Source organism: Calypte anna, chromosome 2, assembly GCF_003957555.1.
Source record: "Calypte anna isolate BGI_N300 chromosome 2, bCalAnn1_v1.p, whole genome shotgun sequence".
NCBI classification, from domain to species: Eukaryota; Metazoa; Chordata; class Aves; order Apodiformes; family Trochilidae; genus Calypte; species Calypte anna.
This window is the reverse complement of record NC_044245.1, coordinates 100355135-100383122: the sequence shown is the minus strand read 5'-3', so window position 1 is coordinate 100383122 and position 27988 is coordinate 100355135. Positions and strand designations below refer to the sequence as shown.

General features: G+C 37.1%; 1 protein-coding gene across 6 annotated transcripts in view; it reads left to right on the top strand.

Annotated features, from left to right (window-relative positions):
- PTPRM (protein tyrosine phosphatase receptor type M) overlaps window positions 1-27988 on the top strand; it is a 466786-nt gene that overhangs the window by 172436 nt on the left and 266362 nt on the right. For all 6 annotated transcript variants that reach the window (XM_030444842.1, XM_030444847.1, XM_030444845.1 and 3 more), the window contains exons 6-7: window positions 13443-13617; window positions 21504-21797. In XM_030444842.1, coding sequence (XP_030300702.1) covers window positions 13443-13617; window positions 21504-21797 — 469 coding nt within the window. The remainder of the gene's footprint in view (window positions 1-13442; window positions 13618-21503; window positions 21798-27988) is intronic.

The following is a 27988-nucleotide window of genomic DNA, read 5'->3' as shown; positions in this document are numbered from 1 at the left end:
TATTCTTTTTTTTTTTTCCCCCAAGCATATCTCATTCTTATTCTCTATGGACTATGATGTCTATTAATTTATCAAGTATTATGGAAGTTTTTGCAATTGAAAGGGTAAGGGAGGAACTATAACATGCAGGTTAACTGCTCAAATTAGACCACTGAGCCATGAAATTTGTTTCATGATGCTGTGATCAGTATTTACTCTTTTGGGAAAGGGAAGACAGAAAGATGTTTGCTTATTCCATAGTGCAGTGCTTTGCACAAAAAACATTTTTTCCAATCCTGCTGGGCAGCCATGCACCCTAGCACATGAGCTGATTGCAGGCTTGTCAGATAATTTGACAACCAGTTGTGGGTTGTAGTTTCCGTGATATCCTTTCAAGTTTAACTCAAACAGAAGGACTCAAGAGCATAATGCAGCATTATGTAAATTGTTGTTGTTGTATCTACTGTTCATTTAATAAGGTCATTGATTAGATTGTATTTTTGTGAATTCGTGTCCTCACGAGCTTATTTTTAAATATAAATATGCCTTAAAATCTGATTACAGTAATGAAGGAAAATTTATGGTTATTGGATGTGTCATAACAACATTTTCTTTATCACATGTGTGGACAACACACGTTATTATCAGCAGGAGAGGACTCTTTCTATTCTGCTGAATGTTGGGGGAAAAATGCCATTCCTGTGCTCTTTCCTGTAGTGTATTTTTTTAAATCAAATAAAATCCTCCTTGAGACAGCAAGCTCTGGAACTTGACATCAAAAATATGATAAAGCACAAGGAACTGAAACAGCTGGGAATCCCAAGGGATGGAAATACACATCAGGAAAAAACCCAAATAATATTTTTAGGTGAGAGAATTTGGGGAGAATTTGGAACCTAGAACAGTTAATAGTCAAGTGAAAGCAGGTAAGACAGTGTCTTCTGAAAAGCTGGTTCTTGTATTAGTATTTAGTAAATTGGCACAAGAAATACAAATCTCTATTGTGGAAAACAAAGCATAGAATTATTTTTTGGAAGTAATTTTCTTTTGTTGCTTTCCACCAACATCTTTAATCCAAGAATCTAAATTGTACATTGCAAATTATGATGAAGACAAATATTTACTTAAAACCATGTGAATTTCTTCCACTGTGAGCCCAAGGTATTCACATACAGAGGTTTTCTTCTCTGCAATTGCCAAGTTTGAATTTGTCATGCATCAAATATATACATACTCAAGTTATGTTTTACAATAACTAAAATTAAAATTATTATTGCATGAAAAGTGCTTAAATATTAAATGTTTCCAAGGCAATACTTGGGAAAAGTGGTGCCTCTGCAGCCTTACAAGTTTGAACCCCTTGAGCCTACCTTTCTAAAGCTAAATACTCACTCTCCTTTTTCCTACAAAACCTCATCTTTTTCAGTTTAAGGGACATACTCAGTTGATGAATAGCTCCATAATATGTGGGGACTTTCACACAACTATATTTAGGGCTTTGCTTTGCTTACTAAATACTGTGCAAATCAGTTCTGCAAACAGGTTTATTAATTTTTGAAGAGAATCTTTTTTACTAAGCTTAATGCTTCAGAATATTAAGTTGTTTCTGTGGGTTGGATTGATATGATCTTCATTTTGCAGTTGAGGATCATAAACACTACAAAACAAAAGCAAAAAGCATCCCTTACTTTTGGAAGCAGTCTCTGAGACATCTAGACCTGTTTCTCTGCAAGTAAGGCACTGAGCACTTTCTATAGTCAGTGTCTGCTGATGTTAGTTATAATAGAAAGTGGCCAGTTCTTTGGGGAATTGACCTCAAAGACTAGAAAGAGGCATCTATAATATCAGTGTACAGTTAGAAGAGTCCTGGGAAAAGCTTACATTAGATAACATCTCTGTGACAAGGGCTTGTCTGTTGAATCAGGGAATCACAGACATGCTTCAATTGGCTTATTTGTTCTTTAGGTTTTCAGGCCTGGCTTCATCTCTTCATTTTACCACCCCCATCTGCTGCTTCTCCTAATTTACAGCTGGTACATTCAGTTCCCTCTGTGTGCTCCTTGTTCTTAGAATGATCTAGAGTGTGACTTCAGGGAAATTGATGTTCAGATGATACCCAGGTGTCATGAAATTCCATTTCAATGTCAAAACCAGGTTTATTATATTTGTTTCTAGAGATTTGTTGTAGCATCCCTAAACATGTGGCAGCTGCATTTTTCAGACCTGTATCTTGACTCAGTATGGGTAGCCTTTCTTCAGAGAGGTTCCTTGAACAGTGGAAAGCTAGATGATGAAGAGAGGTCATCACTTCAGGGAAGTAATCCATTTTTCCTAGCCTCATTCTGAAATGCAATTGAAATTCAAATAGTTATTTAAAAATTTAATTCTCATGCACATAACTTCTATTGCAGCAATATGGACCTAGGTGTTAAAATTTGTTGAAGTATATGTCTGACAGCTGCAGTGAGTGGTATCATTAAACTTTACCAATAGCAAGAGATTGGAGAAAGGAAGAGGCTTAAATCTTCCACACTTATGTTTTATGCATGCAGAGCACATGCTATTTCATCTGCAGCTGAGAAATAAAGAACAATATCACTCTAATGACCAGTCTTCTCTGCCCTATATAACCAGTTGATTACCTGTTAATAAAGGATTTGACTCTTCTTGTCTTTCCTGAAAGCTGTCTTCCACTTTATTCTGCACATCTTTTTTTTTTTTTTTTTATATCTTCGGTAATCTTCTGCTGGGTGTGACAGATTTTATACAAACCTGCATACAAACTTGCAAAATTTGTATGCATTATTTATTATTTATTCAAAGGAAGAGATATAATCCTGTGTCAGAGGGAGTTGTGGAAAGCAAATTGTTTTCCTTAGGAATACATATACACACACAAATGAGGTATCAAAAACATCCTTGTGAGAATGTAGAACCAGTGCAATGACTCCTGGTATATTATGAAAATAAAATATAGTACATTCAAGGTAGTTTGTGTGTGTGCATCTGCTTATTTATGTGAATACTGTATCCCAGAAGGTGAACTGAAGTGCTGGAGTTTCATAAGAATTTTTTGTTATCTTGTAAGCTCTCTGAGGTTTTCACATAATTACTATTTTCATTGCAAAGTCTGGAAGCACTTGAGAAAAATATACGTGAAACCATTTCTTGAGTACTAGGGTAATGAAGCAATATTTTACCTGTTAAATTATATACATATATAACAACTTAGTAACACAAACAGGTGGAACTATTAATGAAAACTGTACAATGAGGTAGGCCTCAAGAAGATGTTCTTTTGGATATTAAAAAATAGTTTGTGTTTTCTCAGTAGGTGCTTTTATGTACTACAGGCTGGCAGGAGATCATTATTCCACCTGCTAATAAATGGCTCAGTCTTCCACAACTCATCAAACTACCTTGTGCACAGCAAATTGTCTTGGGTCCATTGACTTGAGAAGAGCTTTAATGACATCAATCAACTAAAAGTTTTACTAAGACTACACACATACTGATGCATGTGTATCCTGATTTGATTTTTCGGTAGATAACCTGAGATTGTTTTATTGTTGGAAGGATAATTAGTGCCCTATAGGAAGGGGCACTACCTATGCCTGATCTTACTACAGGTTATGCATATGCATATATCCCTCTCCTTCTCTATCCATCCCCACATATATTGTCATTTAATGAAGTGAAGTTGTTCTGAGATTACCTCTATCAGAGTAACTTTTTTTGGTATTTTTTCTGAATTGGAAAATGAAGTTACTCAAGTAGTGTTCTCTTTTCAAGAAACTCGGTTTGATGTGTTAATCTTCCAGTTATTCTGCAGTGTTAAGTAAAATAGCACATGGTGCTTAGCAAACCTGAGATAATGGAGCAGTTGACCTGTGCCGCAGGGGGCTGGTTAAATTCAGCTTGCTTTTAAAGAGAATGTTAGACATGCTTGTTTGGGGGCTCTGAAGACTGCCTTGATATGAAGCAGAGATCAGCTGCAGTAGAATCAGTTAGGGACACATATGAATTAGGTAATTGATGAAGTGAATTCAAAAAGCTTTCTGCAGTATGCTCTTGGGCCTTTGGGAGATAGAAATTATGATCTTTACAATGAATATTTTAGTTAAAATTTACAAACTTATTGCTGGGAGGTATCGTATTCAAATTAGAGTTGAATGGAGGCTTTTTTTATAGGACCAGTGGCTGTTGAAGCTGTTTTGAAGCAAGGAGAACCAAAGTAAAGATTAAATTAAACCCAAAGGGAAGATGATAGGAGGGAAACAGAGCATTTGGGGAGGGATCTGTTTGGGATGGAAGCCATTAAACTACATGACTGACTCAGTAATGAAGACTGAAATACCTCCAGCCAAACCCCTCTACATGAGCTTCTCTGTTGCATGAACCCATGTGCATCTAAGTGATTACTGGTTATTACTGGGGGAGTTGTCTTTATTCATAGATTGCGTTGTCACTGCTGAGGAGTTTATTAGAGCTTTCTAGAGTATATGATGTGACCACACTGTTTTTAACTATCCCATTGTGCTCTTAGCTAGAAAAGGCACACAAATACCTTAGTTTGCATTTTGTATACAGAGGAAAACTATGCACATGATCTTGACTTTTTCATTTTGTCCTCATCACTCTGCTTCTCCCAGGTGCCTCTGTAAGTCTGGCATCTCCAAAACTCCATGCCAGAGTATTTCAAATCCTACACGTTTTCTTCATTTTTTTAGCAAGGTGTTTGTCCTAATTCTTGGAATCTTTAATGCAAACAGAAGGATGATGAGAAATACTTTGCGTATTTCAAAGAATTAAGATACAGTATTAGATTAAATTATGTCATAAGTAGGACTCTGGGTTCAGCAGGATGCTTAGCAGATACACAGATCATTGCCATAATTTCTATTTTAGGCATAAACCTCTCTGATACAAAGAGAGATTTCCTAGTGCTCTTTTTATTCCAGATGTTTATGAGGGTGTAGTTCCCTAGAAGTAATTTTGTATTCTATTGTGTGCTTTTAGAGCTGGATGGAAAGAAGATTGGGAATTTTTCTTATTTTGTGAGCTCCAACAAATTGTTAGAGAATATTATTGCTTCTCAATCGCTCTGGAATTTAATGGAAAAATGAAAAGTATATTGAACAGGAGTTTGGTTCTTTTTCTTCCTTTTAAGGTCTCTATGTAGCAATAACACATTTGCTCCTTTCAAAATGATACAAAAAAAATTCAATATATAAGTATAGAGTAACTACTTTGCATAAACCACACTGAGCTTTAAAGACTCCAAAATGCACTAATGTCTTTGTTTACTTTCTGCATGCTTAATTGTATCTTTGAAAAGATGTCATTGCTTACTATTTGAAAATTTGACTACTGAACGTGTAAGTTAAGTAATATTTTAGAGCATTACCTGGCAGTTCCAGCCAGCCTTTCATTTTAGTCATAATAAACAGATTTATGGAGAGGCATGTGATTTGAAGAAAAGTCTCAGTTATCAAACATTAAAATATTGAAAGCTGAAATCTTTCTTGAAAGGTAAAAAATAACATTTTGTGTGAATACCCATCAGTTACACATACAGAGTGCAATTTTTTCTCATAGCAGGAGAATTCCAAATTGGACAATAATGATCTTTTTTCAGCACAGCCCCATTACTTGAATCAAATACACTTGTTAACTTACACAGATGGAATAAATACAAGATAATCACAGGATCTGTGGTGGCTCTAATCTAGACTGACAAACAGTTGTCTTGGTTATGAAAGCAGCTCTAGAAATTTAGAGGTAAAGCCAACTGTCTTAATTATAGGAATGATATGAATTCTGCGAAGCAATTTTGTTGAGGTATTAATTACTACTTGATTTAGATTTTGCACATATTTTAAACAAAATTACTCCTGGCGCTGCTGCTGTTATTTGAGATCCCACTGGTATGACTCTAATCACAATTTTATAAATGTGCAAATTTGAAGGTGGGATAATGCAAACCCTTTCTTTTATTAAATATATGAAAAGCTCCTGAATCTACCTGTATGGACAGAGGGTGACTGTCCAATGTTTCCTTATAAGTCTCCTCTGAGAAAATTGTTGAAACATGCCTTGAGAGTGATTAATGCAGCAGTAGTGCTGGATATAACACCCCAGAACTTCAATCCCTTTGAATTACTGCTGCATTTTTGTTAAAAGTATTTCTGAAAGGTTTAATATATGCCTTGTTGCTGCTAAATTGCTGTTCATTTAGAAGACTTAGAGTTAGTTCATTGCCTGAAAGAGACGGTAAGTCTAATTTAAATAACCATCAACCTATTTCTTTTCATTCTAGCTTGCCTAAAATGAAAAATAATGTGCATTTTAAAGTGCTTTAAGCTGTCTCTGTATGCATTTAATATGCTGGTACTGGGAGTATGGATTTTCAAGCTGTATATATCCTGAGGTTAAATTAAGATTATTTTTTTTAAATATCCCTTTATATTAAATAACACATTGTTTAACAGAAAATTTATTCTTACAAATGACTTAACAGTTGTATATTTTCATTCCTCAGCTTAAATAGCATTTTTGACTAAGTGTATTTCTTTTTTTAAAAGCTTTCTCTGAGTATTTGAAAATGCACGGGTTGCTCAGCAGCAAGTGGAACCTGTAATTTTCTTTTTTGGATCTGAGTGTCTTGGAGTCTTTGTTTTCTGGTCAAAATTCTTCTCCTCTAAGAAGGTTAAATAGCACTGCTCTGGGGATGTGGCCTTTGTGGTCCAAGCAGGTCTAGCATTAAATGATTACGGCAGTTTCCTCTTTCCAAAGAAGGAAGCATCCTGTTCACACAGTTCTCTGAGTCCCAGAGGCAGAAAGAGGCAGCAAGCTTAATCTGTAGTAAAGCCTCAGTCTTTCACTTGGAAAAGCAAGGCTACAGTAAAAAAAAAACCAAAACAAAAACCCCTATCTTTATCTTTGAACAGTATTTCAAACAAATAAACCCCACCAGTAAAAGAGAAAGATATTACAGAGGTGATCTGACAACCTGTTTTAATAGGTTTTAATATAAATTACCACAATATTGCAATGTAAAGTATTGATTTTATACTGTTTTCTGGAATTGGATTAGAAAATTAGAGATCTCTTTTTTGTGTTTATTTTTCTTTAAGATATGATATATTTGTGAAGATGCAGGCTTCTGCATAATATCAGTAAATTTCCAACTCTATCTTAGAATAACTGAGATTTAGGTTTAATTACTATAACTAGTAAAGCAGTAGATTGTAAGGGATCTTTTTTATTTGTGGGACTTCAGAATGTTGCATTAGTGATTTCTAAAAACTTATTCTTTTAAATGCTTCTAAAAATAGTTCTTTGTAAAAAAGTTGTACCAGGATGTACTAATATGTTTCATAAATGAATCTTCATTTGATACAAGTAAGTTATTTCTAGCCATCCTGAATGAAATAGATGTTGACAGTAGGCACAGAGAGCTTGTCATTTATCATACAATGTGTTTAAAGGAGCCTGTTAAATATAGAAGAAAATATTATTGACATTCTTCTCCAAATTTTGTGTAATTAACCTGTTAAATGAAAACTGTCACATCTATGCACCTTCCTGAAGATGCTGTGAAGCAGCTCAGAGAGAAAAAAAATGTCAATCCCAAACAAAGGAAGTGAACCTGGGCATGTGGATACAGTTTAAACATAAGCCATTCTGTATTCTTACATCGAATTATAAATAGCGTATTTTTTTTAAGCTTTAAATAGCCTTCTGACCTTTATCAGTTACTGAAATAAGTGTTTGGGAGAGGTTGTTGGTGTAGGCTGTTAGGAGGTTTTTTGGTTGATTTTTTTCACACAGACAGAATCACACAGAATCATTACAGTTGGGAAAGACCTCTAAGATCACCACATCCAGCTGTCAACATCTCCCCCAAATAAAAGATATGTATCAAGATATGTATCAGTATCACCCTCTAGAGCATGTCTCAAAGTGCATTATCTGCACGTTTTTTAAAATCTTCCAGGAATGGTGATTCCACCGCCTTCCTTGACAGACCATTCCAATGCTTAACTATTCTCTCAGTAAAGAATTTATTTCTTGGTTCTAGTCTAAACCTCTCCTGGTGCAATTTCTGGCTGTTTCCTCTAGTTCTATCATTTTTCACTTGAGAAAAGAGACGAAGAGTCCCCTCAGCTTTCTCCAAACCAAACAATCCCAGTTCCCTGAGCCTCTCCTCATCGGGCTTGTTCTCCAGACCCTTTACCAATTTGGTTCCCCTTCTCTGAACTCATTTCAGCAGCTCAATGTCTGTCTTGTAGTGAGGAGCTCAGAACTGAACACAGGCCTTGAGGTGCAGCCTCACCAATGCCAAGTACAGAGGCACAATCACTTCCCTTCTCCTGCTGGCCACACTGGTCCTGATGCAAGCCAGGATGCCATTGGCCTTCTTGGCCACCTGGGCACACTGCAGGCTTGTATTCATCTAGGTACCCACCAGCAACCCAGAGCCTTTTCTGCTTGGCAGCTTTCCAGCCACTCCTCCCCAAGCCTGTAGCACTGCATAGGGATGTTGTGACCCAGCACTTGTCCTTTTCAACTTCATACAATTGACCTTGGCACACTGGTCCAACCTATCTGGGTCCCTCTGCAGAGCCTTCCTACCCTCCAGCAGATCAACACTTCCACCTAGCTTGGTGTCATCTGCAAACTTACTGAGGAAGCCCTCAGTCCCCTAATATAGTTCATTAATGAAGATATTGAACAGGACCAGCCCCAAAACTGAGCCCTGAGGAACACCATAGGTGACCGATAGCCAACTGGATTTAACTCCATTGATCACAGCTCTCTGGGCCCTGCCAAGTGGCCAGTTTCTAATCCAATGAGGCGTACACGTCTATGCCATCAGCACCAGCTTCTCTAGGAGAATGCTGTGGGTTACAGTGTCAAAGGCTTTACTAAAGTCGAGGTGGACAAAGTCCACAGCCTTCCCCTTGTCCACTAGGTGGGTCATCTGGCCACAGAATGAGACCAGGTTGCTCAGGCAGGACCTGCCTTTCCTGAACCTATGCTGGCTGGGCCTGATCCCCTGGCTGTCCTGCACTTGCCATGTGTTTGCACCCAATTTGAAACAGTCCAGTTTTTTTTCCTTGCACTGGGGTCAGGCTGACAGGCTTATAGTTTCCCAGATCCTCCTTCTGGCCCTTCTTGTAGATGGACATCATGTTGGCAAGCCTCTGATGATCTGGGACCTCCCCTATTAACCAAGACGGTTGGTAGATGATGGGTAGAGGCTTGCTGAGCTCCTCTGCCAGCTTCCTCAATACTCTTGGGTGAATCCCATCCAACCTCATGGAATTGTGGATGTCCGGGCACTGTATCCGGTTGTTAGTTTCTTCCTTTTGGATTATGGCAGAGTTGTGCTGCTCTCTGTTCTCATCTTCCAGATTAGGGGGCCAAATATGCTGGGAGTGGATGGTCTGACTAATGCAGACTGAAGAAAAGAAGGCATTAAGTATTTCAGCCTTTTCCTTGTCCTTGGTTATAATTTTTCCCTCTGCATCCAAGGAAGGGTAGAGATTCTTCCTGGGTCTCTTTTTTGTTTCTGATGTATATGTAAACATTTTTTTTTAATTGACCTTTATAGCAGCAGCCAGACTGAGCTGGGCTTTTGCTCTGCTAATTTATTGTATGTATGACCTAACTGGATCTCTCTACTCATTCTGGGATGCTTTCCCCTTCTTCCAGAGGAGATAAACTCTTCCTTTTTTCCTAAGCCCCAGTACAAGCTCCTTGTTCAGCCAGGGCAGTCCCTGCCATTTTATTTTACAGCACATGGAGACAGCCTGTTCCTGTGCTTTTGAGATTTCCTTCTTGAACAATGCCCAGCCTTCCCCAAGGCACTCTCTCAACAAGTGTCCTAAACAGGCCGAGGTCTGCCCTTTGAAAGCTACTGTGAAGTTTTTGTTACTGTGCAGCCATTTTTTTTTTAAATTTTTTTTTTAATTAAAGGCTGTGGATGGAACTTTTCTTACGCTTGAATTCATTAGTTTCATTACCATTCCTTTATGCCCAGCCTTAAATCAATTAAGCAGCTCTCCTACTCATTTGCTGTTGTCCCAGAAGAGAGGGAAGACTTGCTCTCTTGAGCGGTATTTTTCTTGTGGAAAGTAAAGCAATTATGTATCTTAGTCATTGTCTGTTCCAGGCACTATGTCTATCTTGAAATATTTTTCTCAAAGAGACTGAAGAAAATAAGTCTGTGGGCTTGTTTTAGTTTTGTTTTTTTTTCCCCCTTTGAGTTCTACTAAGAAATGCTATGCCAGTGATTTCTGTAGGACTATTTCATTTCTAAAAAATAATCAGACACTCTACACTTTGCCTCGCTGAGTTCATAATATGTAAGAGAAGTCAGTCAAGATAATCTTTATTAAAAATAATCTCATATATTTTATAGATGTCTTATAATAATTAAGACTTTTTATCATGGAGCTGCCTTATGAATTTTGAAGCCACTGTTAATACCCTATTTCACATCTTGATTGGTCAAGAAAAGCTCAAATCCTCTTTAAATCCAAGGCTTATGTTGCTTGTTCATTTGAGCAAAATTATGTGTGTGTCTGAAATGTACTTCTGCTTCTCTTTTTCAGCCCAAATTATTGACAAGTTAATGGATAACGTGTTTACGTGGCCATACGTTTGATTATTTGATCAAACTAAGATTTCTTTTTGTAGAACAGCAGTTAAGACATTTGAAATCTGGCAAGATTAGTGTGATCGAGAATAAGCAGAATGTGTAAAAGATTATGGGACCCCGTGACATAATAAACACTGCCATGAATTGATCAGTTACAGTTATCATTCTACGTATGCACAGAAGAGGAGGAAACATAGGTCCTGTAGGACCAGGTATTTGTGCAGTTCCCTCTGTGTACTGCTGGCAGTTTCTGTGACAGCCCAGGGTGTCTGTTGTTGAGGATTTCTATGGGCACTGAGAGTCCTGAGGGGGCTGGTGTGGTAGAAAACAATTCTTCTGTGCAGGGCCAGCAGGGACTGGGTGTGCATCATGACTTTCCATGGTCTCCTCTCTTCATGGGCTGCAGATAAAGGCAGAAATTTTGCTGCCTCGTGGCATGGCCTAGTTCTTTCTTTGCACCTTTTTCTCCCTTTAACAGCATTCTGTAGCTTTTGGTTGGGTGGGAACAGCAAGAAATAATTCTTAAAATGTTTGCATGTCTACAGTTTTGTTGGAACTCATGAGGGTCCTGGATTCAGCTACCCCATGTGGAAGGGTGGAAGTATTGTGCAGGCTGGAGTGAGAGCGGCTTGTTCACACTCCAAATGAGCTGAGCTAGTTTAGATACTAGAATTAATCAGTGTGTGGCAGTATGCTGTTCCCTATAGAATAACTTACCCTATTTCTTGGCAGGATAAAATAGCCTGTGTAAAGCTTCCTGATGTTGCAACTAGAAAAAAGGAGAAACTAGTGTGGGTGGATGTAATGTAAGCGCATGACTTGGCTATGCACAGAGTGCTTAAAGAGTTAGAAAGCTGCAGAAACACACTTTAAAACCATGTGGTTTGTGACTGGTCGGCAGCTCTCATAGTTAGAATTAATCAGTTATTGTCCTAGGTAAAAAATAATGTTGCTCTTATTCATTCTTCAAATATTCACTCTCCAAAGTTATAATTAACTCACTCTTCATGCCAGCTGCAGCCATTCTTGCTGCCAGGATATTACAGTGGCAAAAGCAGTACATATAGTGGGTTTGGCTTAGTAGTTTGAAATGTTTGTTTCCAAGTTTTGTTTTTGGTAGCTGCCATGCCAACGCCAGAGAAGTGAGTTTATCAGTAGTAGCTCAGAATTCTAGGAATTTTAAGAAGCTGGCAATTATCTGAAGTCATTCTCAAGTAATAATTTAAGGCTGCGTAATTTTTAAGGCATGAGAATATGTTTTTCTTTGGGTATCATACAAGCATTTTTTTCTTTAAGCTGAGCATTATCCATGTTTATTTTTGAAGGAGGAATAACCCTACCTTACTGTGAATGGGAGTGAGGATTTACTGTTAATTATGCTGCTTCTTTGGCATTAATAGCATGATTAACTTTGACTCGGTTTTATGATTTATGAATGAGTTTAATTTCATATGGCTGGTATTTGAAACTCTCCAGTTATAAGTGGTATTTTAAGGTACTTTCAATTTAGTGGCAAGTAAAAGCCATAAAAAACCAAGGTCAGTGTTTCCTACGTAGGTCTTAAATTCTGCTGGACAAAGTACAAACTCTAGATCAGAAAAACAGACATCACCATCTGTGATGATGGTTTATAGAAGCTCAGTAGTGCAGGAAACTTTCCTTTCTAGAATTTCAGATGTCAGAAAAACCTACTAAAAATGCGAGATATCATTACATATCATCAGACAGTGAATATGCCTTCCTGAAGAGACTGTCTTTTGGGGAGTGCTTGTTGGGGTTCTCGTTTCTTCTCATGTTTTGATAATGGCTGTAGCCTTCTGTTTGTGCAAGTGCCTATCTTTTTGTGAAAACTGAATCTGTCTTGTTTGCTTGTTTGAGTAAATGTTGCCATTGGTTTTGTGTATTTTTTTTGAGCCAGCTCTAGTAATTCAATGATTTTACATTTTCCGGGGGTTTTTAGGTGTTCATAGTGCATGTATTGTATTTCATGGGCAGGGAGAGCACGAGTTCAGATGAGGATCTGAGAGCCAAGTTTCTCTGTCATCTGTGTAAGATGTGGCAAGACATTATCTCTATGCTCTTCTGACTGCTACCCTCCTTTTTTTCCCTCCTCCAACCATGCACTGGATCACATGAGAGAGCAGGCCAGTAACATGGGACTTACTCTGGGCCTTGTGCTCCTCAGCTATTACATAGCTCATTTTCTGTGAATTGAGGGTGAAACACTTCATTGAGGTGGAAACTGCCCAGTTCCCATCAACAAGTTGAGCAAGTGAGAGATGGAAACAGCATCAGCCTCAAAGGTCATGCACCTGGTAAATCTGTTCCAGGTCTCATCCCCCTGAGTCACTTATAACCCTGTGTGTAGTTGCTGCTATGTGAGAACCCTCCACTACCACTTCCATTCGGGCTGCACAAGATGCACTTGCCAAGTAACAGATACAGAGGGGAAGAAAAAGTGAATCCATGTTTCTTTAAAAATTAGCTTTTAATATTTGTATAATGCAAGCCAGCCAAGTAAATATTACACTTCTCTTAAGTCTTTCTATTAGTTAATCTATAAAAAGTTGAAAGCAGCTGTTTCAGAAGAGTGGTCAACCACTGATGATGAATGGTTTAACTTACATAGGAGGGCAATAAAGTCTCATGCAGTGTAAACATCTGTAAAAGTAACACACAGAATGCTGCTTTTATCTTGCCTCCTCTCTTTGGGGACTTGAGCGAAATAAAATCAGTTTTCTGTATCCTTTTAAATGTGACTAACAATATTCTTTATCTTTGTTCTTTTGCCTAGGGTGTTTATGTAAGGGATGCACCTCTGAAGGACATAAAAGTGTTGAACTTCCGCCGATTTGTAGCTCTTTTTAATGTGGTGAATGCCACGAAGCGGGATGCTGGCAACTATCGCTGCATGATTCGGACAGAAGGAGGAGTCGGTGTATCAAACTATGCCAAACTGATAGTCAAAGGTATTTCACAATTAAAAAATAAGTATTTGCATGCTCAGTGTATGGAATAAGGACCTGCAATCAATAAGAATGTTCTAATTCAATAAGAATGTCACCCATAGCCTGTTAAAATTTGATAAGAGGTTCAATAAATAGACTCGGCTTATGTAAATCTTAAGAGTCTATCCAGCTGGAACAATGGAGTGACAGAAGAAGGCAGGGCTAATTAACTAGTTACTTGTTGATTGTTGTTTTAAATAATTCCCCAGGATGCACTGATTAGGATTATATATCTTTAAGAGTGTCTTTACAAGCTGTCTTTTTAAGGTATGACCATAATACTGGCTTTTTACTTCCTTTATGGAGATACTATTCTAAAAGTATATTTATTGGAAATTATGAAATATTCACATTAAAAGAAACATAAAATGCACATATTCCAGCATGTGGAGGGATGTTTTTAAAACCAGCAGGAAACACTTAAAAGTAAATACAAGGAACACAGTTATGTCCATCCTTATTGGAGAAAACTGTGCTAAAACAATTTTTAAACATTCATTATACTTAAATTGTATGGTGATTGCCATTGCATTTATGCTAGTACTTTGGAGGAACAAAATTTTATTTTTGTTCTTTTAGGGAAAAGCATGTTCTGTAGAACCTAAGCTGTGGAGCTGCATTATTGTGTTTTGTATCTTCCCCTTCTGGTCCATTCTGTATCTAACTAACAAGGAGTGAACTGAAGGGTGAAGGCTCTTGTTCTTTTCTTTCTGAAAAAAAGTAGATCTAAGTTGTCAAGTAACAAACGAGTGCCCTATAACTAAAACCACCACAGCTGTTGAATTTTCCTCTGGGAATTAGGATGAACACACTTGCATCCTCTGGTTTTAAAAACGGTATCCTTTGTTGTATTAGAGTTTTTTTTCTTTTGAATATAGCATTCACAGTATCACAGATGAGGCAGAGTGAGAACAATAGAGTTTACATTTAGAACACAGACAGGAAAATTAGCAATTAGTTTGTAGAAAAGGATGAGTTTTTTGAATTAAATAACAATTGAAAGGTGTATAACACAATAACAAATAATAATTGAAGCAATTAGTTTGTAGATAAGCATGAGGTTTTTGAATTAAATAACAATTGAGGGGGGTATTTAAAAAGAAAATGAGGAGTGGAATAATGGAAAGTTGATATGGTTAGCAAGGTGTTTGTGAGATGAGCAGGGGCTGATTGGAGAGGAAGAAAATTGGGATATGGATCAGACTGGGGAATAATAGGTCACCAGTAGAAGATGCAAGAGAACAGAAAAGAAGAAGGAAACATTTCCCAAAAGTGAGGATATAGTTTTAGTAGGTATGTTTTAGAGACAATAAAGAGAAGCAGGACAAGACAAGGAGATTGCACATAATCTGTATATGAAGATAACATGACAAAACAATTATGAGTATAGAAGCTTAGATGAGCTATTTGAGTGGGCAGATGAAGGAAGAAACAGAGAAAGAATATAATTACAAGACATGATAGGGGAAAAAAAAAAAAAAAAAAGAGGTTATAATAATCCAAGCAAAGATAGCTTGAAAAGGAAATAAAAGGAGTGGCCAAAAAAGGAAATATATGAAAGTCAGCAAAGAGAGCAAGAAAGGGTGGAGTATGAACCCCAACAGGAATGATGAAGCTTCTCTCAAACCTAACATCAGTGGAAATGAGAAAGAACTGAGAGTGCCTGAAGAAGGCAGATGGAAAATTGACTGAACCAGTGACATGAGGTACAGAAAGCTGAAGGAGTTAGGTTGTTGGGGTTTTTTTTTCTTTTTCTTTGATTTAGGATGTTTTAATTTATTAGTGCTCCTTTTGTGTTGCAGTGGATGAAATTAGGAAGCATATCATTAAAGCATTTGTGCTTACCCAGATTCTTTCAGAAAAATTGCACGGGGCACAGTGAACAAGTGGATAGCCTTCGGGTGTAATCCCATTAACTACTTGTGGAATGGCAAAGTAATTACAGTAATCCCCATTGCCTGTATTGGAGCTTTTATGAGATCACCTGCAGGTCACTCCTCCTGACCTAAAAAGACCCATTTTAAACACTGTACTATAAAACCTGAGGTGACTGTACTGAAATAGCAGCATTAAGGGCTAATTAGTAAATATGCTGTCTTACTGAGTGTGTATAATTAAGAAATTGTATTTCCTAGTATTTTCAGCAGCTTTTCTGCAATGTTAGTTAGCGGAATTCAAAAATAATGGATTGATTTCAGTGCAGCTGTATCTTTTTTACATCGAGAAATCATTTAAAAATGTACATTTGCCCATTTTGCTTGTAATGCTCAGTATACTTGGGAATTACTCATGGGTTAATAATAGTATGTGTAGAAACAGTGGGATAATTACTCCTCACTCTTTGCTGGAAACAATGAGTTTAATTCTTTTCTCATTTACACTGGTGTAACTAAGCTGATTTAAGAGGAATTTCCCTAGAATTGCACTGCTAGGATGGCAGGAGAGTCAAAGCTAACATTTAAATATTTAAGAGAATCTCTTCTTCACTGTTTTACTTCTTCATTTATTGTTTTTTGTTTCATTCAGGTTACTGAACTTGTAACTCAAGTTGTGAATCCATAAATCCATTTGATCTTTTCAAAATATATTGGCTTTTAAGTAGGGACATTTGCACAGTCAATTGGGTTACAACTCCATACTACGTTAATTCTGCATCATTGTAGATATAGTTTCACTAGGAACTTAACTCTAAGAATCCGGTTACTTTCTTATGTAAACCTCTAAGGTTTGTAGTGCTTCTGTGGCATGACATTTTGTGGCACTGGAGATCAGGTACCACAACTTTGGAAATCAGCAGGAAGGCCACAAGTGTCAGGTGTTGCAAAACAAACCTGAAATCACAAAAGAATCAAATCTTGAATGTGAGAGATTAGAAGAAAACTGCAAAATGTTGTGGGGTTGTTTTCTTGGTGGTTTGTTTTTTTTCTTTTCAGTGTTTCTTTTGTCTGGTTTGGTTTTTGGTTTGTTTTTTTTTTTGGGGGGGGGGGGGTGGGGGGGTTTGTTTGGGTTGTTTTGGTTCTGTTTGTTTGCTTTGGTGTTTTGTTTTTTTTTTTTTTAACCTGAGCAGATATGTTTGTAACAAGGTTTAATCTGTATGGGGAGAGAGGCAATTAAAGTGCTGTCAGTTAATCCCATTTTATCTTATTAAAGAATGGTAAACACGAATATTGCCTGGTTAATGAGCAAAAAGCCTGTCAGTGAACAATTCTACTCGTCTTAAACAAGAAGGAAAAATAAAAAGGGGGTTTCTTTGGAAATTTGTTTATGTTATCTTACATGCCTTTTAGAGGGTGCTGAAATAAAGTATTGATTGCTCTATTTAAATAAATCCTGAAGGGGAGGTTTTCAATTTACCCAAGTGTTTGTTCAGATAGGAAAGGCTGAAAAGACAAGTGACTTGTCATTGTGTGTGCTCAGACTGCACAGTATCCTCATCTAAGTTTGTCAGAGAATTGGATTGAAATGTCACTTTATCTAATGGGGGACATGAAATTGGCCTTGTCAGATCACCCACTTATTGTAAAAAACAGCAGTTTATATCTAATAGGTGACATAAAAGTAATCAAACATTGAGCAAAAGGATAATAGTGGTGTGGAATTGATTAAATGTATTTGGTGAAGTAAATTAGGCTTCTACATACAGTCCCTAGGTTGAATTTTTCTAATAGTGGGCAGATCCAACACAGATTAGATGTAGAACAGAATGAGCCTGTCTGAGCAGACATCAGATTATTACAGAGTTCAGACTGCTTATTGAGTTCAAACAAGGTAAACCCAGGTGTCAAACTGGTTTAAAGGAGTTAGGTTTTTAAGCAAGGGTGTAGGAAGGTAACCATCTGCAATGCGAGCAGCTTAAATGTCTGTGTCATTCAAAATGGAAGATTTAACACCAGCAACAGAACCAAACCACTTCAATAATTTATTCTGGAGGACAGAAGCATAGCAGAAGAATTTTGAGATCAAGACACATTAAGAAAATAGTTATGATTACTTTTCTGTTCTCTCAGTTGTTCTCATATGTTTAGTGTACACAGGTGCCTAAAGACTCTTTTCCCTCCCTGCTTATTCCCCTTTCATGTTGGATCCATGTACCCTTTTCTGTACCCTTTTTACAAACAGTGATATCAGGACTTATTTTTATGGTTGTCTGAAAAATTCTGTCATGAAACCTTGCTTTCCTACACTGCTGTTTTGGCAAACTGACTCCAGGCTGGTATTTTCCAGTGTGGATATGTGCCTCAGCCTGGTGGTTTTGGGAAAACCTCCAGCCAAAACAGTTGAGAGAGTTCAGCCATCTTAGCAAGCTTCCCATAGCCTTTTGTTATCAATGGGGGTATTTGTTGCCTTTCATCCACAATTAAATGCTGCAAAATGTCACATGGTATCATGGCTCCATTCTGTCACTATTGAAGTAGATCTTTTAATTTTTCAGGTTAGCTATTCTGAGCCACAGAAAATAAATGTATATTTTTATGTGTCCTATAACTCACATAAATCTCAGAGATTTACATTATCTCCACTGGAATCTATGTGTCATTCCTTTTCCCTCCCTATTAAAATATTAAGAGAATTGAAAAACAGGGATCTTAGAATCTTGCAAAAGATGGTTGGAAATTCTATGTAATTTAAAACACAAAGCACTGTGAATAGAGGATTTGGTTTCAAGTATGTTTCAAATTAATATAGAAGTGCATAGGAATAAGTAGTTTATATGGATGTACAGCTAAATTTGCTTTCATCCTCTGAATAAGGGCTGCTAGCTATCATGAAATCTTTTTTTTCCTCATATTTGCTGAAAATGATTCATTTATGTAGACTGACTTTACAGCATCTGCCTAAAGATTCTTGTCATCTGCAGACCTCTGGCTTTGTAAGGTAGACACTATTCTCTTTACTTAAGGGATTATGGCCATTGATTGCTATTTGTCACAGAATTCAAGAAAAGATCACCTGTCTGTCCAAAGTCTAAAAAGCATGACATTTGAAATTATGGATAAAAATAACTTACTTTTTTTGAGTTATTATTCTATTTTAGAAGCCTGTCTTCAGAGGGTTTTGCAGGACTTAATAGCTTTGTTTACTTCTGTTTCAGAAGGGATGTATGAGGAAGAACTCTTTAAGTTAAACTGTCATACCAAATAGCCACTGCTACGAACTTACTTCTGCAGTCAGTTGATATTCCTTCCTTGAATGTACACAGATGTAAAATCACAGTTCTGTTGTTGTTCATAAAAGTATTACTTGGAAAATAGTTGGCACAATATTTATTTGAGACTGCCCTAGTGCCACCAGTAAAACTGCTTTTAGTAAAAGACATTGGTGCTGCAGTCTGGTGCTTACCTGGTTGATTCAAACTCCTCAGTATTCTAAACAAATTAAATCATTCTGCCTAAAAAAGGAATAAATGAATAAGTCACAAGAGCAGCTTTTATATTTTAGTCGTGAAATCAGCTCATTATATTTGGTAGTTCACCATTTGTATTAAAGCATATGCTTGACTCTGGGTCTTGTCTGTTTAACCAGTCACTTAATAATGAGCATCATGTTTTTAATGAAAGGCTCATTTTACGTAACCTCCATCTCTGGTAAGAAGACTACTTTTAGTATTAAACTATCTTAGGAGCATTAGACTGCAGTATATGCAGGCTTTGCTGAATTCATGCAGCTTGCATTAACCTTTTGCACTTTGGTCACAAAGGAATGAAAAAATATGCCCCAAGGGATGAAAAGACAATAAAATACTGTCTATTTCATGTACTTGTAATACTTAAAATTAATTGGTGTAACCACTAACCTTAGTGACCTAACTCCTGAGTTTGCATTTTGAATGGCACTTCAACAGCCTTTAGGAGCATTTGGAACTTGAAAGTAATTAACTGTTCTTTCAGCATGGCTAAGTAAATGCCTTAGGATGCTCTATAAAAGTTCCATTTCATGTCTTGGTTCACAAAACAGCCTAATGATTTAAATTGATGCTAAATCATTTTGAGTCAAGCCAGAACTGTTTCCAGACATGCTATCGCTCTATGAAGCCATAGTTTATATACTTAAGGAACAATGATTTCAATAAAACTGCAGTATGTTTCTAACCAAAAAATGACATCAGCTTGCCATATATTACTACTGGCATAAATGTGTTTTCCCTAGGGATTTGAAAATGTAAACAGTAGTATTCTCTTTATGTACTGTAATCTACCATAGTATATTAAGCTGTTTTTATGTCTATTCCAATTAGCAATAATTAATAGACATCTCTGGAGACATTCTGGCTTGCTGCCCACTGTATCATGTTTTTCATTATAGTAATCAATTAGTTTCGTTAAGATGAAAATATATAATGCTGATGACAGTGTTTGCTGGTTGATGATGTCATATATCAGCTATTACCAACAGACTGCACAGGCTGCAGCCTATCTGCAGCTCCACATTGCAAACTAGAAACATTTTCTGTCTGAGGCACAGCTAATTTTCAGTGCAGTTAGTGCTCTGTGGATTGCATACCCCTTCTGTAAATTAAAAAGGTAGAATAACGTAGGATAATTGCATGTTTGTTGAAATAGCAGTTTTGCTGTTTCGCAGGAAATAGTAATGCTTATTTCCAGAGTTTCTTTCTCCCTCAGGCTTCATTCTTTTATGTTATTTGCTTTAACTCTGACTTTGAAGTCCTTGAGAAAGTGTCTAAATATATAAATTCAGCTTTCTGTTTGACTACCTGTATCTCAACGTGTTGGGAAATGGTTTGCAGAAGAGGATAAATCTGAATCTACAGCTTAGGAAAGACAGATGTTCTACGTTCATCAAGTATTCTGTGTAGCCTTAAGAAGGTGGCAGTGTTTGCTGATAGATATGTTAAGAATATTGAATCAAACAGTGCCTTATTACAGCAGCCTGGTTTCATTCTACATGAATATCTTGAACCAATGAGAGGGTGAATTTTATGCAGATGTGATGCATGAAACAGCACAGTAATTTCCTGGTTAATCAATAGGGGAAAATAAATTTGCTATTTACCTTTAAAAAGAGATGATGTCAACAAATCTTTTCCACCGTTTAATTTAAAATGAGGTATCCATCAGGTAATAAATAAGTGGGGTTTTAAAATTTTCTTCACTTTTAAAGGCTTTAGAATGCAAACTATCAGGAGATCACACACATGCTTGTTCTGTGAGACAGGGTATTGCTTTTGTGTGGTAGTTAGAGAAAATAAGCCATTACATGAAATAGTCAGAGTCATAGTAAAGACTCCAGAACTCCCCCATGTCTCATTTAGAAACTCTTTCTGTTTAACCAGGTTACAGGACTTAAAAAAAAAAAAAAAAAGGAAAAACTACATTTATTCTACTTACACAGAAGTCTGAAAATCTGAAGCCTGCATAGTACAGTGTATGAGAAATAGTGAATAAAAAATTCATTTTGTATGCAGAAATCACAGTTCTGGCTATGTCCAAAAGACTGCAATAGCAATTTTAGCTAAAAAATGTTAGTTTTAGGTAGGATTTACAAGAATAAGGATTTTTGTAAGAAAAGCTAAGATTATATTTCTTTTTAAATTTGAAGATAAAAGTTGCCATGTAATGGCTAGTGAATAGAATCACAGTTGCATCCAGTTTGAAGTTACATGGTATAAAACAAAAGCTTCCTGTTAAAAGCTCCAGATAGATAAGCAGAAGACTCTATTTCAAGTTATTGGAAATAACTGAATCTGTAGTGATGATTTAATCACATCCATATTTTTCTGCAATCTTCAGCTCTGATACAGTACAATACCCACAGATTATTGAATGTTTCAAAAGCAGAAAAAGTGACAGTTTACTAATTGCTGTTTTTTGTTACTTCCTGTGCTTCAGAGCCACCAGTTCCCATTGCTCCACCTCAGCTGTCCTCGGTTGGTGCAACTTACTTGTGGATCCAATTGAATGCCAATTCCATCAATGGGGATGGGCCCATTATTCAAAGGGAAGTTGAATATCGAACTTCAAGTGGAAGCTGGTATGACATACAACCTGTGGACTCCACAAGCTACAAGATTGGGCACCTGGATCCTGACACAGAATATGAAATCAGTGTATTACTGACAAGACCAGGGGAAGGAGGAACCGGATCTCCTGGCCCAGCTCTTAAAACAAGAACGAAATGTGCTGGTGAGTACTTCAAAGAGATTAGAAATTTGTAAGCATCTTTCTTGGGCTGAAGAGGTAAGTTACTTCACTGACAGTTTTTGCCATCTGTCTTAAAGCATAAGGCTGCAAGAATCAAGCCTGAATTCTTTTTTTTTAAGTGTAAGCTATCAACATTTGCCAGCTACAATGACCTTGAAGCCAACCTTCAACGCCGCTGTAGATTGTAGCTGTAATCTTGCCTGTGTGGGCCTTAAAGTGGTCAGTGTAGAGTGCTGTATAAATAATTTTTACTCTCAGGTATGCACTGAGCTCTCTCCATTTCACTGAGCTCTCTCCATCCCATTACACCCCTCTCTTGACAGTGTATGTTTGAGTTTCAGGTTAGTTCATTTGGGGTATATTTTGGTTTGGGTTTTTGTTTTTGTTTTTTGGCTAGCATCCCAACCTTGTTAAGGATTTGGTTTGTTTTGGGTAAAGTTTCCTGTTTTTTGATGCCAAATACCAAACTTGTAGATAAAATGAGAAGAGATCCTGTGTAAGAGCATAAGTACTCACTGTTAAGTGTCAGTCAGTAGATGATGTTTGGCAGAGGTCTGGTGTCTTGAGTGACTGACTGACAGCATGTCATGAGATGTGGAAGTTTGGGCTCCTGTTTTGTATTTTATAATTAAAAGTGCTGACCTGTGAATGTAAAAAGATACAAAATAAACCCATTATACTAACAATTTGTACAGTAATTTTCAGGAAGAGTGGCACTTATATTTGGGATTCAGCCATTCAGAAAATCATAGAGTGTGCTGAGAGCCAGAATTTTTTTTCATCATTAGTATTTTCTCCCAGTATATTGAGTCTACTTTCTGCTGCTGAAAAGTTGGAGAAGGACAGGCAGAAGTCTAAGGAGAGGAAATGGGACTAAGCAAATGGTATTAGCTTTTTAAAGAATGGATTGGTGTTCTTTGTCTTTTAACAGGAACAATTACATTCTTCAACAGAAATAATGATGTGTTTCCACTGCATATTAAAAGTAAAGTTACTTTTGTAAAGTCACCTGTCCACCTGTCAGTGGCTAAATGGCATTTCAGCTGAGCTGATTGGTGTGATGTCAAACATGGAATGAAATATAGTTGCTGTCAGAATTCCAATGTTATGTTCTGAAGATGCAAGGTTGTACAAGTGCTAACTCTTTGATATTCTTTTCAGTTCATTTTTCCTTCCTCTTGGTATTGAATAAGTAATTAATGCCAAGTAACAGAAAACAGTACAGTTAGGTTATGATATTGAAGCATTTAGTAAATATAAGATTTTATTTTTTTACTAGACTAAGATAACTTCAGCCTAGTCAAAAGTGAGGCATAAAAATGAATTAGAGTTCCCTTTAGGAGGGTTTCTGGGTCACTATGCCTTTCATAATGTAAAATTTTCTGTCTAGACAAGGTAAATAAGTAATTCGTACACAACTACTTCAGATATTTTAAAATCTGAACAGTTTTTCTCATACTTTCATCATCTGCTTATGTTCTTAGGTAATTTAACATTGGGTTCTGTCTAAGGGAACCTGTCTGTACTAGAGGGCTAGAGGGTGTGGTGGGTTGATGCCAGCCAGCAGCCAAGTATCCACACAGCCACTCACTCAGTCACCTCTGCTGCATCACAGGGAGAAAATGGCAGGAAGGCAAGAAGACTCATGGACTGAGTTGAAGAGGGTTTAATAGGTGAAGGAAAAGCCACAAGCAAAGCAAAATAAGAAATTTATTCCCTCTTGCCCCTCATCAGGCAGAAGGTTAGCCATTTCCTGGGAAGCAGGGCCTTGGCATTGTGTGTTATCAGCCTTGATTTAGTCACAAATCCAAAACAGCGCACCTATGAAGGAAATTAATTCCATCCCAGCCAGACCCAGTAGAAAGAGAAAAATCCAAAAACATCATATACTTTCTGGTCTTTTCAGTCGTACATACTATTAAAACATGAATTCAGTCTCGTAAAACTCTGGAATACTGGAAGTATTTTATTACCTGGTAATGTCTTGTAATACATCAGAATTATTTTTGTTTTCATTAAGCTAAACAGTAACGCTCTTAAATTAAAAGCAGGAGGTGATGTCTGACTGAAAAATTTAAATTGAATGATGGTATTAAATCTGTCTCTACAAATTGGCTTTTTTATGGCAGAAGATACTGCTTTGAAGGTGTAGTGGTTATTGGTTAGCTGTTAGCAAGTGACATGCTAATAACTGTCCCAAGGGCTTAAAAAGAGATGCTGATAAACTAATGATGGTATAATTAAGCTGGGTAGGAATAAAATAATGTCAGTCTCCAAAGCATACCATAGAATTAATAAAACAGGAGTCTTTAAGAGAAGAGTCATTGCACCTTTTTAATTACTGTGATAATTGTATGCTGCTTGCCTATTCCCTAGGGGTCTAGTGAACCACTTGGAGACTTGAAGCAGTGTGCTAGACATTCAATAATCTTAATAGTTCTCCAAAGCATTTGAAATATGTTTTCATTTTAGTAAAATGAGATTTCAGGGGTTTGTAATAGACAAGTCTTATGTATAACTCTAGTAAATAAAAGCATCTATTAGAATGCAGAGAAAAAAACCTCTCCAGACTTGGTTGCATCACTCTCAGTGCAGCAGTTACATCCTTTCTAAAGTGCTTTGTAGCCTTTTGATGAAATCTAATATAAATGTAGGTGTGCTTTCAGTGTAATGCTCAGGAAAGCTGAGGAATTAGTTCCAGATCTGGATTAGATTTAACCTAGGACGTGGAGCTCAGGCTTGAAAGAAAGAAACAAAAGAAACAAAACAAAAAACACAACACAAAAACCAGGACCTTAATGGGGTTTGGTCATTGTGAACCACATTTGAGTTAGCCTTAGAAAAAAGGAGTTTTCTTAGTTCAGGACCTGAAATCAAGGCCTCCTCAAGTTGTCTGGAATTTGAATTATGAGTTATTGTGCTCAAAGTTTCCACTTCTGACAGCTGTCTCATGTGATGTGAGTGCTTCCATTTAAATGGAAGAGTGCTAACATTTAAAATAAAAGGTGGGCAAGAAGAGGCAGGAAGAAAATTCATTACAAGATACATAACAGAACATTTCTGTTACACGGTATATATCAAATTACTCTGATGCACATTTTCACTCTCATATAGTTGTAAAATAAGAATTGCAGAGCAGTCACCCACAGTTAGAGTTATTTAGGAGCAGGATATCAGAGTCCCTCAGAGTTCAGACACCATTATCTGAGAAATAAGACTGTTAGCTTGGTGTCAGACTTGCAATTCCAGCCAGTGCTATAGAGACCTCACTCACCCAGCCATTTCTAGCAGCTAACTGGCTGCACAAATACTTCAACCAAAGAAATCATCTTGCATGTAAGTGCAGAACCAACAGTGACTCTGATCTAACAAGTCTGAAGCTCTGAAAATCAATAGGTATAAAGAACACGTTAGCCCTACTGGACTGGGAATTCTCTAGGGCCTGAAAATCCAGAATCAAATATTCTCTAAATTTGACCCCAAACCAGTGGGACTGTACATAGTAAAACCTAAGTAGCGATGCTGAAGGATAAATAAGGTAAACTATATTTTGTGGTTTTCTGTTTTCCATATTGATATTTCCATGGGTAAAATTATTTATTTCAGTTCTTTGCAACATGGTTTATTTTTGACAGGCATTACATGATACAAATCTTGCTCCAGTGTGTGTCCATGCACTCTGATGGTGAGGCAGTGCCCCAGTTAAAAGAGTTTCTTGGAAAATGTGGAATGGCTAAATGAGCTCCTGCAAATCTTTCTTGCTCTGTGGCCCCTTTATTATGAAACCTGATTTTTTAAACAGTAGTTTTCCTCGAATCTACTGGTGAACAGATATAGCTTAAAACCAGCTACCTTAAGAAGAAAAAGTAAAATAAAATCCTCTCTCCTGTCTTAGCAGGAGGGAAATTTTAAGGCCTTCCAGGGATAATCATTGCCTTTTTCTTATCATATGTCTTTTCACTGTGACATTTGCAATAATTCTGGAAAAATAGCATCTTTTCCCTTCTTCGACCAAAAAAAAAAAAAAAAAAAAAGCCATGAAAATAGCTTTTGGTGGACTATCCCCAAATTGTTGGTTTTTTGTAACAGTCCAAACTATGTTTCTCTGTGCTAAGACATGGCTGTTACCCTGAAGCATTTACAAAACAATGACTGTCAATCTAACCAATGATATTCCAGGCAGAGAATTCACATATTCATGATACATGGAGGTAACAGAAATGTTTTAATTAACACAGCTCATTTTGCTGTATTTTCTACTCCATCATCTGAGTTTGTCCAGAGGAAAACAGCATGTCTGAGCTCTTGAATCTGTATCACTGCTGTAGTTTAGTTGTGAACTAATTGTTGCTCCTAAAAGGCTTGCTACAGTCTGGAAGGACAGAGCAGAGGAGCCCTTTAAATCCTCATTCTTAATGATTATTCTTTTTTAATTTATTCATTTTGCTCACTGCTTTGGCTTCAGCTGGGTAATTTTCCAAGGTGTCCAAATCAAACTGACATCTGCCATTCTCTGTCTTTTCAGGTTTCTTTAGATGTTTAGACCTTTTTGTCTCAAGAGAAGAGGGAGGGATCTTTGTGTCACTAGGAAATTAAATCCTTCCTTCTTGTTGCTATACCTTCAGGAAATGCCTGTGAACAAGTTCATTTTTTGTTTGTTTTCAGGCTTATAGCAAAGTCATAATGCCACTTAGTTTTGCAATCATAAGAAAATGTCAACTTGTAGTCAGATTGCAGGTTATCTTCTACAGCTCTTTCTTGGATTATAGCAATTTTTTCAGAAGTCTGAACCAAGGCCGTGCACCTGTGTTCGATCAGAAGTAGACTTCAGATCACAGACACTGGAACCCTGAGGAGAAGAGGGTTTGCAGGTATTGTACTGGTTTATTTCCTTGCAAAAGTTCAGGGGTAATCCTAAAGTCACCATTCTAAACCTGGAGCTGTAATAAACTTCAGTATCATTGATTTATCAGAACAGGAAGTCCACAGTGAACTTAAATTTCCTATATGGCTTTATTGTAAAATCAAGTTACACTTTTAATAGAAATTGAAAATAAAGAATACTTGCTGTATTATCCTTTCTCCTAATGCCTTTCTGATATACAAATCATTCATGTATAATGTCCACTTTCTCAGAAGGGTAAAAGCAAGTATTGGGTTTTCTACAGTGTTGCAGGTGAATCACAGCTTATGCAGAACATAAGTTGACAGATTATAATAGAATTGCAAATAAATAATACCTAGTGGGATGTATGTCCATATCTCCCTGTTAGGTGTTAATTACCTCTGATTAAAAAAATGCATCTTGGAAAGGGTCCTACTGAAAACACAAATGATGTCCAGCTGTGACTACTATGTGAAAGTTCTTTCTTGGAATCGACCAGCCTGGAAGCAGGCACACAGTTTTTAGCTTGTTGAGCTGATTTCTCTAGCACTGTCTTACACAACAACCTTCCCTTGTATTATTAGAGATCTTGGGTCATGAAAAAGCAAAATAATCGGAGTTCTTCCAATAAAATGTCTCTTTCAATCCAGTTCTCCTCCTTTTCACCTCATAGTCTTATATAATAAGACTATAAAATTCATCTCTAGGAGTCCATGAAAGTCATGAATGAATGGCAGAAAAGGCAGCTGCAACAGATGCCACTCCTGTCTGCAGGAAGGCAGACTCAGGGCAGTACAGGCCAGTCAGCCTCACTTGGTGATGGAACTGTTTTCTCAGAAACCATTTCTTGGCACATAAAGGACAAAAGCATGATTAGAAGAAGTCAGTGCGGATTCATGAAGGGAAGTTGTGCTTGATGAACCTGATGGCCTTCTGCAATTAAATGGTTTAGTAGGTGAGGGGAGAGCAACAGAAATATTCAGAAGCTGTCTGGACTGTACTGAGCAGCCTACTCGTTCCTTATTAAGCCGTGGTTGGACCAGAGAGACCAGGCCCTTCCTACCTCAGCCACTCTGTGATTCTGAGTTTCTGTCACATTTTGGAAGGAGGAGTTGTCACCATGATGTCTCTTGTGTTCTCCTGGACTCTGCTTTCACAAGCTGGGATGTATTATGACATCTCCACCGTATTCCTGTCCTTGCGTGAAGCTCTATGAACAGTGAGGTACAGAGTGACCAAGAGTGTCTTTTATAGTAAAATGTGTATTATAGACAAAAGTTTGAGTTTT